General features: G+C 43.2%; 1 protein-coding gene and 1 non-coding gene across 3 annotated transcripts in view; one reads left to right on the top strand and one right to left on the bottom strand.

Moving 5' to 3' along the window:
* SEMA5A (semaphorin 5A) overlaps window positions 1–20,538 on the top strand; it is a 525,937-nt gene that overhangs the window by 491,571 nt on the left and 13,828 nt on the right. For both annotated transcript variants that reach the window (XM_047769187.1, XM_047769155.1), the window contains 2 exons: window positions 11,656–11,881; window positions 15,213–15,431. In XM_047769187.1, the coding sequence (XP_047625143.1) occupies window positions 11,656–11,881; window positions 15,213–15,431 (445 nt within the window). The remainder of the gene's footprint in view (window positions 1–11,655; window positions 11,882–15,212; window positions 15,432–20,538) is intronic.
* On the bottom strand, window positions 2,088–2,191 carry LOC125114055 (U6 spliceosomal RNA). The gene has a single exon (XR_007131682.1). It is a non-coding gene; the product is annotated as a U6 spliceosomal RNA (small nuclear RNA).

The raw sequence follows: 20,538 nt of genomic DNA, 5'->3' as shown, positions 1-20,538 counted from the left end.
ATGCTTCTATTTTCATGGTTGTGTTGTTCATTTAAAATGCCATTTGGATGATATTACTTTGACTTTAAATTTCAAACACAGGATTTTTTAAATTTAGATGCTCAGGACATTTCTCATAAGTGCTGGCAGGAAATATTCATGAGGTAATAGGAACCTAGTTAAACAATCTGAATTATAAGAAAAAAGTCATTGAAATATTTTTATTTGAGAAACATAATTTCCCACAGTAAACTGGCCAAAAGAGGAGCAAAAAAAATCGCTTCCTTGTGCTTTAAATTATAAGCAAAGATGTTGATAAAACACGCATGTTTTTCATTTCCCAGATCCATTAGATGATGGGGTCCCAGCGTACAGAGCCAAAAACACACCCAAGAGTTCCAAATATTTCCCTCCTGGTGAAACGAAGTGTCGGAAGGACTTTGACCTTAACAGTGAATGTTCCAAATACATCATTCATGATGTAGGAATTTTAGGTTAAATAAATATCCCTACTACTATCTTTTAGGACATGAAATCTTAACTAATCATTTAAGGAATGCAAACTGATAAAAAGTCAGCTTCACGTCAACTCAGATAAGAACACATTTTGAAGATAATTTTCTGCTTGACGATCACATTACTGAGGGAGTGAAATGATATACATGGAAATGCAGATGCGGGTTAGACTCATTTTCCCCGTCAGGTAAATCCATTCCTCCGAGTGTAACCTGCTAAGATAATTGGGTTGCTGTGACCATCCACATTTTCTCGGACGCCTCAAGATTGCTAGTGACCACCGCTGAAGAACCCCTAATGTTTTCATGTTCTGCACCCCATCTTCATTTCCAGGCATCTCTGCAGACCAAAGATGCCCCACGTTTCAGGATCCCTGCTAATCACTGTAAACACCTCACCTCGTTAACACTCCGGGATCATCAGGGTGTGTTTCTCTACGTGCCCATTTTATAGATGAGAAGGCTGAGCCACTAGCTTATGACATTAAAGGGAGTAGATCCCCTGGACAGACCTAATGGGCTTTCCTCTTTGTCACAAAGGCCATGAACTTGAAAGTGAGCCCAGCGTTTCAAAGTAAAAACGGACCAGCCCGCTCATGAATAAACTCGAGTAGAAGTCGCTGGAGGAGCAAAATCAATCAAGTGCCAGCTCCCAGTCCCTCCTACACTCTGGAAATAGTCTCCTCCTGACAGTCTTATAGGAGGGGGATATTTTATTGGCTCCCCCATGAGAACATGGAGTCGGGTGGGCTAAGGAATTTTTTTTTTGTCTTTTTTTGTTGTTGTTGTTGTTGCTGTTGTTGCTATTTCTTGGGCTGCTCCTGCGGCATATGGAGGTTCCCAGGCTGGGGTCGAATCGGAGCTGCAGCCCCCGGCCTACGCCAGAGCCACAGCAACGCGGGATCCGAGCTGCGTCTGCAACCTACTCCACAGCTCACGGCAACGCCGGATCGTTAACCCACTGAGCAAGGGCAGGGACCGAACCCACAACCTCATGGTTCCTAGTCGGATTCGTTAACCACTGCGCCACGACGGGAACTCCAGGAATTTTTTTTATGAAAGCCTAGTCTTTTTACAGTGTTGTGCCAATTTCTGCTGTACAGCAGAGTGACTCAATCATATATATGAGATTTTTTGAACAGAAGACTCCATCCTCAGCCTTTAAAATCCTAGTTAGCGTTGGAGAAAGAGGAGTAACTTCCACACAAGTTCAAAAGCCTAGGGAGACAACCCTGTTTTCAGTTTTGAATCAGTGAGGTTGATTATAGAGTCAGTCATTCAACAAGGAAATTGCTGTCACCTTTTTTTTTAACATGTTTTATTAAAGTATAGTTGATTTACAATGTTGTACCGATTTCTGCTGTTCAGCAAAGTGACCCAGTGTCTCTCTCTCTCTCTCTCTCTCTCTCACACACACACACACACACACACACACACACACACTCTCTCTCTCTCTCTTTTTCTCATGTTATCTTCCGTTGTGGTCTATCCCGAGTGATTGGATCTAATCCCCCGTGCTGTACAGCAGGACCTCATTGCTTATCCCATCCTAAAAGTAAATGTAATAGTTGCATCTACTCACCCCACACTCCCAAAAATATGGAACACTTCACGAAATTTGTGTGTCATCCCTGCGCAGGGGCCATGCTAATACTCTCTGTATCGTTCCAATGCTCTCATCTTTTAAGAACCTTTGATTCCAGATAGCGTCCTCCTTGCCAGCATTTGCTAAGGTGGGCTTCCTCGTGGTTGCCCGAGAAGCTCTAAGAAAAAAAACCGAAGGACTCCAGATCCGCTCTGATCACTTCTGATTTGAAGGAACCCATTGACTTTTGTGGAACCCAGGGCTTCTCAGTCTCTCCTGACCACAGATGCTTTTCCTCTAGTGCCCGTGACCCACACAGAGACACACTTGAGGAGAAGCGCTTTCATGAAAGGAATGGAATGCCATTTTAAATTCGTGGCATTTCCACTGTGGCTCAGTGGGTTAAGAACCCACCTACTATCCATGAGGATTCGGGTTTGATCCTCGGCCTTGCTTGGCGGGTTAAAGCTGCAGCAGGGGTCACAGATGTGGCTCAGATCTGGCGTTGCTGTGGCTGTGACGTAGGCCTGTAGCTGCAGCTCCACCCCTAGCCTGGGAACCTCCATATGCCGCAGGTGCGGCCCTAAAAAAAAAAATAAATAAAAATGAATAATAAAAAAATTCTGTTCTTGTCCTTAAAGAAAAGGCATTTGCCCAACATATTTTACTCAAACATAGGGAACTAAAATCTACAGCTTTAGTGGAACTGGTGAAGTTGAAATACAATGGGCTGATCAACACATGTTTTTTCTGTCCCTTATTCTATGAGGTTGAATTCAAAAAAATGAACTCAGGATGGCATCAGGCACCTTTAATAAGACATGAGTTGTAACAAACAACCTCCACTTGGTAGAAAACATGCAGATTCTCATTAACATCTTGAAATTTCCTATGTAATATTAATAGCAAGTAACAGTCATGGTTTTGGACTTTGAACTAAAGCTTTCTTATAAGCAAACATTGGAGGACTACCAATAGAAGGATGATAATGAGATTTCCGCGAAGGAAGATTCCTTACCACTGGGAGGCCAGATTAAGAAGTAAAAGAGGCAGGAGATGAGAAAATTCACCTGAACTTGAATTATCTAATAAGTTGAGTCCTTGGAGTATTAGAAGAAAATAAGGTCATGGAATAGATTCCCTTTTATATACAAATACCAAAGAAATATCTATCTACATAGGTGTATATTAATGTTCTATTGCTATGGAACAAATTAATACAAATTTAGTGACTTAAAACAACATGCATTTATTATCTCATGGTTCTATGACTCAGACATCTGGGCTTAATTTATTTTTTTGTTTTATTTTATTTTATTTTATTTTATTTTATTTTATTTTATTTTGTCTTTTTAGGCCTGCACCTGTGGCATATGTTGGTTCCCAGGCTAGGGGTCTAATTGGTGCTACAGCTGCCAGCCTATGCCACAGCCACAGCAACGCCAGATCCAAGCTGCATCTGCAGCTTGCACCACAGCTCATGGCAATGCCAGATCATTAGCCCACTGCGCGAGGCCAGGGGTCGAACCCGCAACCTCATGGTTCCTAGTGGGATTCGTTTCCATTGCACCACGATGGAAACTCCTGGGCTTAATTTAAATGAACTTCTTCTGTTCAGATTTTCACAAGCTGAAAACAAGGTGTTGACTGGAGCTCCAGACTTTTCTGAGGCTCACAATTTTCTTTCAAACCTTGTAGTTGTTTGTCGACATCAGTCCTTTGAAGTTTTGAGACTGAGGCTCTTGTTTTCCCCTGGATGCAGGTAGGAGGATGCTGTCAGGTTCCTACTGGCTGCCTCTCTGGTCCTAGCCACATGGTCCCCTTGCAGCAGGGCAGCGAACAAGTTCAAAACCAGCTGAAGAATCTCTTTTGTCCACTACAAGGTCTTGGGCTGGGTGGAACTAATCAAGATAAGCCGCCTAGCCCATCATCATCACAGGACCCACCCACACTCCAGGGAGGGAATTACAAAGGGCATGATAGCCCTGGGTGGGGGGGGCCTTTGGGGCAATCTGAGAATTCTGGCCACCAGTCTGAGTGGTGCTTATTGACATAGCATCCTTGGAGCATAGCTGCGCCATAATCAAGGAAATCGGGGTGCAGGTAACTAACGGACCAGATGCTCCTGGGGTTCCCAGTAGGACTGACTACTCAACCCTGCATCCCTGATGAAAGGGAGAAGAAAACCACTCTCTTTGTACGATATCTTTAGGAATGTGGCCGATGGAATAAGCAGATAGAGGAAGATTGTATAACTCTGTTTTGGCCCACGTTCCTTTAGCTACAAAAGCAAAATTAAAAAAATAAATACAAGCATCGAAATGATCCAAGAGAGGAAAATGGTCTTTAATTACTTTGCAGTCAGTGGGCAGGTGAAAACAAGTTACATGTGTTTATCAACACCATCTGACCCCTATTTATTTTAGTGGCATTTCTCAAAAGCGCAAAACAGTTTTTTATAAATTCATTGATATATAAAATAAATGTTTGCTTATCAGACACAGATTAATCACCAGGTGTTGGTAAAATAATAACAGTTGCCTAGGCTGCTGAATGTAATAGCTTGAAATATCGTACATTTAATTTTTTCAATTAGGGTTTGCGCGAGCTGTAGGTATGGTTTTATGGCTGTGTTTTTTCTGTGTCTTCATGACTGAATATTCCATAACCACTCCATTATTCTAAAATGATTTTGCATTTTCCTGCCAAGAAATTAAGCCCCTTCAGCCCACACAAGTGTGACTACGTGACTATGTACTCGTAATAACATCTAAAGCCTGTGATTACAGGGAGTGTTTTTATTTCTTTAAGTTATGTTTTTCTTTTGATTGTACATGTATGGTGAGTTATACACACACGCAAAGATCATTTTTTCTCTCTTTTTTTCTGTTTTGAGTCCATTGGAAAGTGTGATTTTCTTCTTTATTTTTTTGGCCGCCCCACAGCATATGGAGTACCCAAGCCAGGGATCCGATCTTAGCCGCAGCTGCAACTTACGCATCTGCGGCCACGCTGGGTCCCTTAACCCACTGCGCTGGCCCAGGGATCAAACCTGTGTCCTCGCGTGGTGGACACACCGCAGATCCCATTGCGCCACAGTAGAAAAGTCCCATTTTCTCCTAAGATCGCAGATGATTGTTGCTTTTTGTACTTAAAAGAATCCAGGGGAGTTCCTGTTATGGCTCAGTGGAAACGAATCCGACTAGCATCCATGAGGATGCAGGTTCAATCCCTGGCCTTGCTCAGTGGGTTAAGGATCCAGCATTGCCATGAGCTGTGGTGTAGGTTGCAGGTGCGGCTCGGATCCTGAGTTGCTGTGGCAGTGGTGTAGGCCAGTAGCTATAGCTCTGATTCGACCCCTAGCCTGGAACCTCCGTATGCTGCGGATGTGGCTAAAAAGACAAAAAAGAAAGAAAGAAAGAAAGAAAGAAACGAAGAGAGATGCACCGATGACGGTCAGATGCAGAGACGAGAGCAGAGGCAGCTAGGATGGAGAAGAGAGACGAAGAGACGCCACACTGAGCACCACCTGAGATGGTGAGAAAGAAAGATAAAAGAAAGACCCACCTACTAGTAATTAGCCCGTTCACGTGAAAGCGTACACAGAATAAGCACTTAGCGGTGCCGTACTATAGGGAACACAGAAGAGACTATAGCTAAACATAGCAATGGCCACAGAAAATGAAGGGGCGCGATAGTGTAAAGAAGTAGGAGAAAGACGAGCCAAAGAAAACGAAGATGAGTAAAGTAGACAGACGAAACGCGCGGGGGATAAGGGACAAAAGAAAGAAAGAAAGAAAGAAAGAAAGAAAGAAAGAAAAGGAAGGAAGGAAGGAAGGAAGGAAGGAAGGAAGGAAGGAAGGAAGGAAGGAAGGAAGGAATCCAGGGCACCTATCTGGTATTCTGTAAAGGTATTACTGTAATAGCAATGCCCCATGAATTGTCCTTTCAAAGCCTTAATCTTAAATAACATGGCATCACTTATCTGGTTCTTCCAAAATTCCTCATAAAACCTCTTAAAATACGTACAAATTATTAGAATGTTCTGAAGCAAGGATATTGCCGTTGAGCATTTTTTTTCCTTTAAAAATGGAGGAAAGGGAATAACAGGTAAATTCTTTTGCTCATGCTCATCCATTTCAATCGCCAGTTTGAGAAGGAAACATTTTTTCCCAAGGATAGGCTCTCACTCCTAACTCAAAGTAGTCTCTCCTCTCGTTGCAAGGGATTTGCCTGTAAAATATGTCTGAACTCTTGATATTCACTCTGAGAGACTAAGAATTTAAGGGCATTATAGTGAGAGAATAAACCAAATAAATGGATCTTCTCATTTGAGATGTAAGTTTATGGAATGCCCACAAATCACAGCTTCTGTAATAAAGACGATTTCCAGCGACAGCCCTGATTTTCTTATCCTCTTGGGCTTTCCGCAAGTGATATAAAAAGAAATGCCTACAATTATGTGTAAGGTGGAGAACCGGCTCCGTTTTCATAGATATGCACACATATATAATCCAACGTATGCAGGCACATATACCTTTTTTTTTTTTTTTTAGTAAGAAAGCAGAGGAATATTTGCTGCTTTTCTGCCCTTAAAAGAATGCAGTTTGCCTACTTGTCGAAAGTGAATGCAACCCATATCTTCGCAGTGACCTGAGCCACTGCAGTTGGATTCTTAACCCCTTGTGCCATGGCAGGAACTCCTGCTTTTATATTTTAAAGAATATTTGTTTTGGAGTTCCTGTCGTGGCTCAATGGTTAACAAATCCAACTAGGAACCATGAGGTTGCTGGTTCGATCCCTGCCCTTGCTCAGTGGGTTAAGGATCCAGCGTTGCTGTGAGCTGTGGTGTAGGTTGCAGACGCAGCTCGGATCCCACATTGCTGTGGCTCTGGTGTAGGCCAGTGGCTACAGCTCCGATTAGACCCCTAGCCTGGGAATCTCCATGTGCCGCAGGAGTGGCCCAAGAAAATGGCAAAAAGACCAAAAAAAAAGAATATTTCTGTTTTATTTCATTGGGTCTGTAATAACTAGTAACAGTAATGGAAAGAAATTAGGAATATTCTTTAAAATCTCTAAATCATCACCACCTCTTCAGAGCAGCCAGTGTAGATTGTCGTGTAGCAAAATCATTTTACCTTCTAGGAACCAGATTCAAGTGGTGCACTGAATGTTTATTTGCAGTCGTTAGACTAAATCAAACACAGGATTGTGGATTCCAAAAGGTGCTGATTCAGCACTTTGAGATCATCTTGTGTGACCCCTCTTTGGGGTTTGTTGGAATCTGTTCTGCTATATGCCGGATGCTTGTGTGCCCCCAAATCCATGTGTGGAAAACCTAACGCCTGAAGTAATGGTCTCAGGAGGTGGGCCTTTGGAGTTCCCGTTGTGGCTCAGCGGGTTAAGAACCCGACTAGTATCCAAGAGGATGCAGGTTCTATTCCTGGCCTCGCTCAGTGGATTTAAGTGTCTGGCATTGCTGCAAGCTTGGCTTGGATTTGGTGCTGCTTTGGCTGTGGTGTAGGGCTGCAGGTACAGCTCAGTTTTGACCCTTAGCCTGGGAATTTCCATGTGCTACAGGTGCTGCCCTGGAAAATGAAAAAAAGGAAGTGGGGCCTTTGGGATATGATTGGACCATGAGGGCAGAGTCCCCATGAGTGGGATTTCTGTCCTTATAAAATAGGCCCCAAGAATAAGCTAGCCCTTTCTGCCATGTGGCACTACAGAGAGATCTGTGACCCAGACAGGACCCTCCCCCAATCATGCTTGCACCCTGATCTCGCACTTCCAGCCTCCAGAGCTGTTAGAAATAAATTTCTGTTGTTTACAAATGGCTTGTCTGCGGTGGTTTGTTAGAGCAGCCCAGATGGACTAAAACATGTTCTGAGCATCTCAAGATTTGCAGAGGGTTAGACAGTGGGTTAGAAGGTGGCCCTTCTACCAGTTTGTCCTGTGACTCAGAAGTCTCTCCAGTCCCCATGGAAGATTTTAACTCCTCCATGCTCAAAGGTCTGTGTTGGCATGAACATGCAGTGTAGCTAAAGAAACCGATGAGAAGAGAAATACGATTGTAAAAGAATGCAGTTGATGCCCGTGGATATATAGGCTTTCGCAGGAAGTTGCTACCCTGGCTGATTGTTATGAAAGAAAATAGCATTTTTCAGGCAGATGCGATGTAGGGAAAATTGACCTTCATGTTGCACATGTTGTACTTAGGAAACATTTATATGCAAATACTTAGTAGTTACATTCAGTTTAGTAGTGATCTGAGTGGTCTCAGATAATCAAACATAAAAATCAATAAACATGCGAGTCTTATCGCTGGGCTTTCCATTTCTCAGCTCCATCTTTCAATCTTAATGCCTCAACATTTTAAGTATTGTAGTTTTATAATGAATCTTGAAGTCAGGCTGTATAAATTCTCCAACAGTGTCTTTTCTTTGCAATTGCTTTTGCTATTCTAGATACTTTGAATTTCTGCATGCCTGGAATTTAGAATTATCAAAGTTTATTTTTTTAAATGCTTCTGGAATTGTGACTAAGATTATGTTGATTCTGTAGATCTTTAGAAAATTAAATTTTCTTTAAGTGTACAAGTCATGCACATTTTTGTGAAACTTATTCCTAAATATTTCATATTTTGATACTACTGTAAATGACATTCTTTTAATTTATGATTCCTCATTGCTAATACACAGCAATAAAATGAATATTGATCTAATATTCTGCAGCTTTAAAAAATACAGGTTTTAACTTTTAGGTAAGATTCTGCTTGTGGGTTTTTCATAAATACTCTTCATCATATTTAGAAAATTCATTTCTATTCTTGATTGAGAGTTTCTATAAGGAACGGATTTTTGTCTATTATCAGCTCATAAATCTGTATCTATTGAAATGTTCACATAGGTTTACCTTTAAGACTTAATATGGTGAATTACATTGATCTGATTTTTATGTTTTACTAGGGCATAGTTGACTTACAGTGTTGTATCCATTTCTGTTGTATAGTAGTGACCCAGTCATACATGTGTATATATACATTCTTTTTCTCATATAATCTTCCATCTTGTTCTATTCCAAGAGATTGGATATAGTTCCCTGTGCTATATCGTAGGACCTTATTGCTAATTGATTCTAAATGTGAGAGTTTGCATCTACCAACCCCAAATTCCCTGTCCGTGGCACTTCCTCCCCCTCCTCTTGGCAGTCACAGGTCTGTTCTCTATGTATGTGAGTCTGTTTCTATTTTGTAGATGGGTTCGTTTGTGCCACCCCATTTTAAATGTTAATGCAACCTTTCACCCTTGACCTACCGCCTACCTAAATTATAAGGTACTAATCTTTGTGTATAGTTTGGAGTTTTATTTGTTAAAATCCTGTCAGGCACTTTTGTACCTAGGTCAACAGGGAATATTTCCAGGCAGTTTTCTTTCCTTCTGATGCCTTTGTCTGGTTTTTATAGTAGATTAAAGACGGCCTCACAGAGTGTTGTGTACAGCTGATTTTATTTCTTCCTTATATCTTCCATGTTTCTACTTAATATGTTCAGTCTTTTTTCTAGCTCCTTAAACATATGCAGTACAGTTGTAATAACTGTTTTAAATGTTCTTGATTAGGTTCTGTCATCTGTATTGTTTTGGTGCCAATTTTAGTCGCTGCCTTTTCTCTTCATAATAGGTTGTGTTTTTTAGCACCTTCTTCGCATATCTGGTAATTTTGGATTTGACGTAAGACATTGTGGCCTTTTCCTAGCTGTGTCCTGGACACTTTTGTACCCCCCATATATGCTCAAGCTCTCCTTTGGGACAAGATCAAGTTGTATGAAACTAGTTTGATCTTTGGGGGTTTTATTAGTAAGCTTTGTTGTGATCAGAGCAGAGTTTCGTCTGGGGTGGTTTTTCCCTGCTCTGGAGACAGGCATCTTCTTGGTACCCCAACGGATGCCTGGAGAATTAGGAACTTTTCAGCCTGGCTCTTAGGATCAAGTGCTCCTCCCAGCCCTATATGAGTGAGATGCACCATTCCCTCTGATCTGTCTTTTCAGGGAGGTCTTTCCCAACCCATGGGTAGTGTCTCTGTACACATACATGGGTTCGTACTCAGCTGCATACCAGAGGGGGAAACCATGCATAACTTTCTCCTTCTGAGAATCCAGCCCCTTCGTCTCCCTCCACTTCCTGGCTCTGTCTCCCAGGTGTGGATAGCCTGGGTTTTCATCTCACCAAATGTGTAGCCTAACTCGTGTCTGTTTTGTGTCCAGTTTGCTTCCAGTCTAAGTCTGTTTTGTGGGGGAGGTTGTATAGTGATGACCAGTGATGGGAAACGTGAGGTAAGATGATGGAGAATGGGAAGCCATTGTTGGAGATACGGAGAGCAGGGTAAAAATAAAGAACTAAGTCCTTTTTGTGGGGTACACAGTTAATGGGCGATGCCTGATACTACAAAATTCTTGTTGTTTGATCTACTGGGTAAATATCCAAACATTCAACCAAAAGAGATGGGAGAAGGACGAAACAATTCTCTTTTTCATAATAAATATATGTCTATATAGATAGTAAGAGTTCATTAGTTTTCTAAGATTTATTATGAAAAAGAATTTTTCCATCCTTCTCCCATCTCTCTATGTATATATGTAATAACTATATATATTTATTTATATATAAATTATATGTATTATGTTTGTATAATAAATATATACATTAATAAAACTACTTTAAAAGTATGGCCATGATGGGGTATATTCTATGTTGTGTGTTTTCCCTCTGGTGAAACATCCTTTATTGTCAACAGGAGGAGTTGTGATCTAGTGCTGTGTCCAAGGTCAAATCCTGTGCCCCTTAGATTTAGTATTATTTCTGGAGACAGAATGTTTAAAATTCTTGCCAGATTAATAGGCCTAAGTTTATAATCCTAAATTCCACCACCCCCAAACAGCGTGCTCCAGGTGCCAGGGCCTCCCACCTGTGCCTGCCAGGGAGGTGCCTGGTACTAGGGAAAGGGAGGTGAGACAGAAATGCCATCAAAATATTAATCAGGGAAATCTTGTGAATTAAATTAAGATCTATTACGACTAAAAGTTATATTCTGTGTTATCATTTGAATGGCTCCATTCTAAACACTTTGAATCTGTGATCCCCAAACTTTAAATATTAGTCTCAAACTGAACATAATGTGGTCCAAGAAAGCAAAGCCTGGTTCCATCATTTTATCTTTAATCTTAAAAAACAAATCGGAATTTATCAGAATAATCAGCATTTTGGGTCACTTATTAAAAGTGAAAGAAAGATGACTGGGGAATCACCATTTTTATTCATATACAGTTACATGTATTAGCTCATTCTCATCCTTGATGCAGAAACTATGCAGATTCCTTTTATAGTTAAGCTGAACACTGAACATTCTCTGAAATGCCTGATTTACAAAAAAAAAAAAAAAAAAATTGTGCTTTTAACTTTGTAGAGTAGCTGGTGGGTGTCAGGACCTGCAGTTTTGGAGAGCTGTCTTTCACATTAAGAAGGAAACCCCTGGCTCGGCTCTGCCCTATGATAAGCACCGGTCATGCCTTTTCTCTCCCAGGAGTACCAGCCTTGCAACACCAACCCGTGCCCCGAGCTGAAGAAGACCACGCCCTGGACCCCATGGACACCTGTCAACATCTCTGACAACGGGGGCCACTATGAGCAGCGCTTTCGGTACACATGCAAGGCCCGGCTGCCTGATCCAAATTTGCTGGAAGTGGGGAGACAGAGGATTGAGATGCGGTACTGTTCTAGCGACGGCACCAGCGGGTGCTCCACTGACGGTGAGTGGGGACAGGCATTCCATCTCGTCTCTTAGTTCATAGAAGAGCAGTTATGGCTGAGCCATCTTTATAACAACAATCCCTACAGCAGAGCTGACTTCATAGCAAATCGATGAGAAAGTGCATTACTCTAAAAAATTCAGCTACACAGTGAGGTGGTCCTGTGACTTCAGCCCTCAGAACAACCCTGTCTTTATAACAGGACCAGAAGCATCTCTGGGAGATGTATTCAGGTCAGAAAATATATTGAGAAAGCCTCAGAGTTCTTGCATCGTCCTTCTGGCCCTGGGACATGGAAACTGCAAATAAGCTTTTCCTTGTATTTATCCCCAAAGTGGACAAAGACAATGGAAGTGCATCTCTGTGTTTGTATGCATAAAAGGATCTTTTGATTAGAAAGTCCAGCATGTGAGAATCCTTTAATAGTCTTTGAAATTGCGTTGCCCCTTGTAATTGTATAAGTCCCATCAATGCCATATGGATCACGTAGGGAGAACTCTCGGGAGACAGGAAGGTCCCCCCTCTGCCTGGCCCTGCCCCTAATGGTCACCTCACCTCCTGCACCTCCCTTGTCCCCCCTGGAGCTCCGGTGTCTCAACTGCGGGAGAGGGGGCGAGGCTGGGCCTCCCCAAAAGATTCATTTCTGCTTCCTCTTCACCTCTCCCATCAATCTCGTCTCATTTAGCAGGACCTCTCCAGGGCTAAGAAGATATTAAGTGCTTCTAGAAGGTTCGTGGAGCACAACTTGAGGAGAACAGCAGTAGTAACATCTTAGAGTAGACCACCTGGAATATTTCTCAGCATTTTTGTGCTGTTTTGTTTGTTTGTTGTTTTTAGGGCCCCACCCGAGGCATATGGAAGTTCCCAGACTAAATGGGAGCTGCAGCTGCTGACCTGTGCCACAGCCACAGCAACACCAGATCGGAGCCGCGTCTGCAGTCTACACCACAGCTCACAGCAAAGCAGGATTCTTAACCCACTGAGTGGGGCCAGGGATTGAACCTGCATCCTCATGGATACTAATTGTGTTTATTACCACTGAGCTACAATAGGAACTCCTGAAGACCCATTTTAAAGATCTACTTACCATAAGGAAAGGTCTTGTGATCTCAGGTTAGGGTTGTGAGATAAAATACAAAATGTCCAATTAAATATGAATTCCATATATTTTTCAGATTTTTTTTTTTTTATGGCTGTTGCTTGTGGCATATGGAAGTTCCAGGACCAGGGATTGAATCTGAGCTGTGGCTGCAGCCTATGCCAAAGCTGCAGCAATGCCAGATTAATTCACTGTGCCAGGCCAGGGACCTACCTCCACAGTGACCCAAGCCACTGCAACTGGATTCTTAACCCACCGAACCATAGCACAATTCCATTTCAGAATTTTTTTAGGATGAGTAGGTTCCAAGAATGTTTTTTAGGATAAGTAAATCGCAAGTACTATGTGGTCATATTTATCTTAAAATCCCGTTTGTTGTTTATCCAGAACTAAAGTTTAACTGAAATTCTTGTATTTTATTGGCTAAATCTGGCAACCTCGTCTCCAATTCGTTGCTCATTCCCTGATTTCAGAGCAGACTGTGACCTCATTTCTTATGCATCAAAGTGAAAAAAAAAAAGAATGACAGAGCTTTCCTCTATACTGTATTCTCTTTTTTCTCTCTCTCTTTTTTTTTTTATGTCTTTTTGCTATTTCTTGGACCGCTCCCGCGGCATATGGAAGTTCCCAGGCCAGGGGTCGAATCGGAGCTGTAGCCACCGGCCTATGCCAGAGCCACAGCAACGCGGGATCCGAGCCGCGTCTGCAACCTACACCACAGCTCACTGGCAACGCCGGATCGTTAACCCACTGAGCAAGGGCAGGGACCGAACCCGCAACCTCATGGTTCCCAGTCGGATTTGCTAACCACTGCGCCACAACAGGAACTCCATCTTTTTTCAACGTATATTTTTTAATCCTTCCATTCTCAGATACATTCAAAACCAACACTAACATTCAACTTAAATGACACTACTATAAACTAAGGAAAATTTTGATTCACGTTTATAAAAGACATCTTTTATTTCCTCCAAAAGGATATTGTGGGTGTGGCTTAAAACATACTTCATCCTTCTTGTGTGTGTTGTTTTTATTTTTTTATTTTTTTTAATTTTTTTGGCTGAGCCCACAGCATGCAGAAGTTCCCAGGCCAGGTATTGAACTTGAGCCATAGCAGTGACAACTCAGATCCCTTAACCACTAGGCCACCAGGGAACTCCCTCTTTTTGTATCTTCACGGATCTAAGTTTAATGACCATCCACATACTTTTGGTATTGATATCTTGAGAATACAAAATTGGATTTGTTTGCCTCTGACCGCACAAAATGAGGCTAGAGAGTGTGCTTTTTACCGATTAACCACAAAGAACTGTCTCATCACAGAAAAAGGTTTCTAATCCATTTTCTGTAAAGAACATCTCATCTAGGTTTTTCTGAGTGAGAGTTTTTAAGCAAACAACAAAAGAACCTGGTAGTGAAGAGAACTGTAGACACGTCTGCCTACACTTCCCCAGAACTTCATGGCATACTTTGAGAGTTTGGGGTTAAACCTGTGTCACTTTGGAGTTCCCATCATGGCTCAGTGGAAACGAATCTGACTAGCATCCATGAGGACACAGCTTCGATCCCTGGCCTTGCGCAGTGGGTTAAGGATCCAGTGTTGCTGTGAGCTGTGGTGTAGGTCACAGATGCGGCTTGGATCCCGTGTGTTGCTGTGGCTATGGTGTAGGCCAGCAGCTGCAGCTCCAATTCGACCCCTAGCCTGGGAACTTCCATTTGTTGTGTGTGCGGCCCTAAAAAGACAAAAAACGAACACAAAAACCTGTGTCACATTGCTGCATATGAGAAAATGACTGAATACTTTTGAACATTCTGAGTCCATAGGCACTTGCATCAAATGAACATGAAGTGCACAAGGGCCCTTTGTTGTGCAATTCCCAGCAGACGTGAGAAGGTGTGTTTTCTTTGTAAGAAATTTCTCAGAATAAGTGACCTCTTGTGAAAAACCCATTACTTGGGTAAGGACTTGGTCACATTCATAAATTGAGCTCTTCGCTGTACCCCTATTTAATAGCAACCCAGAAAAAGAAGCTGGAGTTATACATTGTAACTCAAACTGCAACTTTTCATCTGTCTGTTTTTTGCTCCTGAAGTGCGGAAAGTGTCCCGCTGACATTTGAGAGTGTCGTTGCAGAAGCCAAGCAGACAAGGAACACAGAACGAAGGTTCGTTCGGACTCTGGTGACTCTTAAGAGCTCCTGACAGAATCACACTGTGGCCATTTCCTTGCAGGTCTTTCTGGAGACTTCCTGCGTGCTGGGCGATACTCCGCCCACACGGTCAACGGGGCCTGGTCGGCCTGGACGTCATGGTCACAGTGCAGCCGAGACTGCAGCCGAGGCATTCGGAACCGGAAGCGCGTTTGCAACAACCCAGAGCCCAAGTACGGGGGCCTGCCCTGCCTGGGCCCGTCCCTGGAGTACCAGGAGTGCAACATCCTGCCCTGCCCAGGTGAGTCACCTGGCAAAGGTCTGAACAGCAAGGTCCGACCTCAGCTCCCCTGGCTGTATGCTGGAGATAAAATTGGTCATAGATGGATAGGTACCTGGATATAGAGGTAGATGTCAATGTAGCGACATAGCTGTAGAGCTAGATGCAGGTTTAGATGTAGATGTAGGAGTAGATACAGAAGTAAACGTAGGTAGAGATGTAGGGTTAGATGTAGATGCAGGTTTAGATGTAGATATAGATGAAGATGGAGATGGAGGTTTAGATATAGATGCAGATGTAAATGGAGGTGTAGGTACAGATACATAGTTATAGATGTGGATATAGATGGACAGAGATGTAGATACAGATGTAGCTATAGTTATAGATGTGGATATAGATGTAGACATAGTTACAGATATAGATACAGATGTAGCTATAGATGTAGATATAGATATAGATACAGATGTATATGCAGATATAGTTGTAGATATAGATGTAGACATGGTTATAGATATAGATACAGATGTAGCTATAGATGTAGATATAGATGTAGATATAGATACAGATGTAAATGTAGGTATAGGTACAGATGTAGCTATAGATGTGGATGTAAATGTAGGTATAGATGTAGATATAGCTAAAGACATAGATGTAGATGTAGTTATAGGTGTAGATATAGATACAGATGTAAATGTAGGTATAGGTACAGATGTGGATAGAGATGTAGTTATAGATTCAGATACAGATGTAGATATAGCTATACGTGTAGATGTCGTTATAGATGTAGATATAGATACGGATGTAAATGTAGGAATAGATACAGATGTAGTTATAGATGCAGATATGGATACAGATGTAAACGTAGGTATAGGTACAGGTATACAGTCATAGATGAGGATATAGACGGACATAGATGTGATCTTCCAATTGCACTGGTCTCAAGACGCTACAACCTAGGCCGGATTAGATTCATCTCTTTCCTGTTGTCAACGTTTCTCCTTTTCTGCTGCTTGACTTTAAGGCTCTAAGTAGTCCCTTAACCACAGCCCTTTTGCTGCATTCTCGCTTCATTTTCATGTCATTTAAATTAGATTCTTATTTCCATTATTTCTTTATTGATCCATGGATTTTTGTCTCAGGAGGTAAAGGTCGTTAATTTTGAGTCAGTTTTCTAGTTCAGTAAAACTTAAAAAAATAAAATGAAAGGGGTTACAATGATAAAAACAAAACAAAACAAAGCATTCTTGGGAGCCCCTATCAGGGATGGTGGACCCAGGGACAGACCTCATAAGGAGGAAGCTGGGCTGCCGTGGGCTGGATCCTGTCCTTGACACTGGAGCTGGTCCCTCCCAGACTCCGAGGGGCCCAGCCCCCCCAGGAACTGGCCTCCCTTCCCACCGCAGAGTCCTCCCACCAGAGTGACAGTCGCGGAGGTGACACGCCAGAGGCTGCCCCACTGCCCCGGTGCCTTCCACCCTCAGACATCCACTTCCTCCCAGGTTCGGTCCCCTCAACACCCACTGCCCATCCTGGGGGCCCACAGAGCTGTGGCTCCTGGCTCTTCCTCCTGAGGCCTGGCTTTTCGTTTCACAGAATTGCCCAACAGCTACGGGGGTGGGAAAATGAGCTCAAGGAGCCCCTGCTCAGGGCATTGTCTGCAGACACAGCCCTGAGGCTCCTCTGCTTCCCTCCAGCCCCTCTTTGTGTGCAGCTCTGAACCTTGACCTCTTCCACCTGCTGTCCAAGTCAGAGGATCTTTCATTTCACCTGATGCTTCACGGCCATTCTGAATGCAGCACTCTAGGAGTGCTTCCTGCCCTTGACTTTGTCAGAGTGAACACCAGCGGGGCCAGGGCCATCTCACTCCCAGCGTGGGCCTGGCACACCCTTGAAATAGCTGTCAGTGATGCGTGTTGAATGATGAGAAAATAACGGCTTGGTTACTTGATCTTTCTTTCAGTTTTTAAGCAACCGTTTTTGGATAGCCCACTGTGCCCATTCACTGAGGACAGAAAGGCACAGTGACCTGGTCCGGGTCAGAAAGGGACTTAAGAGTTTCGTGAGGAGGTATCCTGTGACTTATGTCAACCCACAGGGGTCCCCGGCTATGGGGGCAATGACAAGACGTAGTGGCTACATCAACCCAGGGACCCGCTGAGCTGGGATCATGGCAGTTACACTGAACAGGCACTTGGCATTGCTGAATGATAGGAGACAGTACGGAGTTGGCCATATAGACAGACAAGGATGGGCAATGAGGGATTATGCCAAATACTGTGTACTTGGCATAGAAGCATGGCACAGAAGCCTGCAAGTACAGCATCGTTCTCAGTAGGTACAAACAACCTTCTGAGTTCCTTAAGCAAAGAGTTGACTCATAGCAGTTCTTTGTGAGCATCTGCGGATGGATGGAAGGATGAATGGATGGATGGATGGAAGGATGGATGGATGGATGGATGGATGGATGGATGGATGGATGGAAGGATGGATGGATGGATTGATGGATGGATGGAAGGATGGATGGATGGATCGAAGGAAGCATGGATGGATGGATGGATGGATGGATGGATGGATGGATGGATGGATGGATGGATGGATCACGAGTGAATTGTGGGTGGCTAGATGGGTGATGAATGACAACAGGTGGATTGGTATGTGGATAGATGGATGAATAAGTGTGTATGTTAAGCTGAAAATACAGCTGAGGCTCCCGAGAATGTCCCCGCTCTCCAGCTGCTCCGGTCCTCCTGGACTATCTCTGCCCGTATTTCTCCAGCCTCGGGAGACTCTTCTCTCCAAACGACCCCACTTTCTTGGCCAAGCGATGCCGAGGAGCTGGGAAAGGTCACAGAGCCATGTCTTTCCCACAGCCCCAGCATAGCGAGGGGAAGGATTCCTTCCGGGGGAGGGGGGGCGGTGCTCGAGGGAGCCTGTGGGCAGCATTATGAGATTAAGATCCATGCAGTAAGATGGAGCAGGGAGCGCCATGCAGGCATGTCAGGATCCACTCCCCACCTCCCCAGGCTCCAGACACGGGTCCTCCCTGCCATCGGCAGAACGTACAGACTCCTCTGGATGTTTGGATGCTGCCCTGGCCCTCGAGGGCAAGGCTCAGCTCCATCCCAGAGACATCCCATGAACGCGATCTAGTGACTTGTTATTTTCGCTGATTTGATGGTCAAGCCAGTATCATGTATACATAACCTTAATGTCTGGAAATAACTCTGTCCTCATTTTCTTGGCCAAAGCCAAGATTCCACAGAGGGTTGTGGAAATATTCACAGTGGCCGCCCCCACTTTCTACTTGGGAACGGATGCGTTCAAGGGGCCGAGTGGGGCAAACATCCATCTCTCTTACCTCCCAGAACATTCCTAACACAGGGCAGGATGTAACTCAGCCAGGAGAGGTTGGGAGTGCTTGGGGCTGGGGATGCGGAGCTTCTCAGCCAGGTGTGGACTATTTTCACCTCTTCCAGGTTGTCTTCCTTCCTCCTCAGTCCTGCTCTGTCCACAACGCAGTTACACATGGGCCCTATGTTTGACTTACAAGTTTTCTCGTTATGGTTACGTTTGAAAATCTGTCTTAAGTTTAGAGGACTATAAAATACCTCTTACATTAATCAGTGAACCATTTGATCTCCAGTTCTAATGTGTATCAAAAATTACAATACGATATGAAAGTTGAGCCCGTGTTGCAACTATCCTTTCTCACCTTTGGTAGGTTGGTCTCACTCGTACCTTGACTTCCATACTTGACCTCCAACCTTGAGAAGTATCTCAGTCTTCCTCTGTCGCATTTTCTTTGCCTCAGTTCAGGTTTGATTCCGAAGTGACTCCAGATCTTGGCTGACAAAGGTAGAGCCACACATGGTTCTTTGTTACCAAGTAATATTCCAATTCACTAAGACCATTTGTTCCTCTTTCTTATTAAAACAATAAGGGTGAGGAGAAGAATCAGTGAGTGAGAATCTCTGTCAGGTTACAGACAGAGAAAAACTGCCCAGTGACAACAGATAGAGGAGAGGGTTTGGAAAATTTTAGAAAATTTTACACTCTAGGCAAACATATGTCTGCCTTCTTTTTTCCTGGTGATACAACCAGTGTCAGCTATCTGATTGATTCCTCTTTATTTTCTGATATATCTTATGGCCTATTTGGGAAAATGTTACTGAATTCTGCAGGTTTATGTAAACCACTGAATCACAAAATTTCTAATTAGGTTGAAAACTCATTTAAAATTGGGTTGGCGGTTTTTTGTTTTTTGGTTTTTTTTTTTGTATTGATTTACGTTTTGCAAACAAAAATATCGTCACAGGAAGTTTCTGCTTGTGTTTCTCAGAAATGCTTTCTTTTTTCCTATGCCTATAGCTAAAAAAAAATATGGCTTCATAAAGATGCAGTAAATCATGGTAGGCATAAGAAAAAACACAGAGTAGGTCATTCTAGCCAAAGCAACCTAATGTCCTAAATGATTGTGACATTTCCTTTCATGGTTGCTTCTGTTGTATTTTGTTTTATGTTTTTTTTTTTTCTTTTCTGTTTTTCTTTTGGGCTGCCCCACAGAATATGGAGTTCCCGGGCAAGGGATCAGATCTGAGTCACAGCTCCAACCTACACCCCAGCTGCGGCAACACCAGATCCTTAACCCACTGTACCAGGCCAGGAATTGAACCTCAGTCTCAGTGCTGCAGAGACGCTGCTGATCCAGCTGTGCCACAACAGGAACCCCTATTGTTTTTTTTTTTTTAATGAGAGCCACAGAGACAATAAATCATGATACAATCTACATATGTTAATAGTAAGTCTCTCGTCAGCTTTTTAACTAAGTTAGCCATGGTTAGGACTGTTTGTCGCCCACTAATCAAGAGTTTAATGACGTCTTGACCACATCCTGTAGCATTGCCCTAGGAATCAGCAAAAATGGGGAGGGGCTGGCTAGGAAGAAGGAGTCAGGTGTTAGAATATTGCAGGTTCTGTCTGACAGTATCTCTCAGACCAGTGTCAATGTGAGGTCTCAGTTTTGGCGACATCAGCCACTGCAGGATGAAGCACTGAGCTTCTCCAGATCCAGGTGAGCTGGCTGACTCCAGCTACCAGGACCCCTGGAGAAAACAGGAGCAATGCTTGG

Source organism: Phacochoerus africanus, chromosome 1 (assembly GCF_016906955.1).
Source record: "Phacochoerus africanus isolate WHEZ1 chromosome 1, ROS_Pafr_v1, whole genome shotgun sequence".
NCBI classification, from domain to species: Eukaryota; Metazoa; Chordata; class Mammalia; order Artiodactyla; family Suidae; genus Phacochoerus; species Phacochoerus africanus.
Note: the sequence above shows the minus strand (reverse complement) of the source record. Positions and strands in the feature narration are given on the sequence as shown.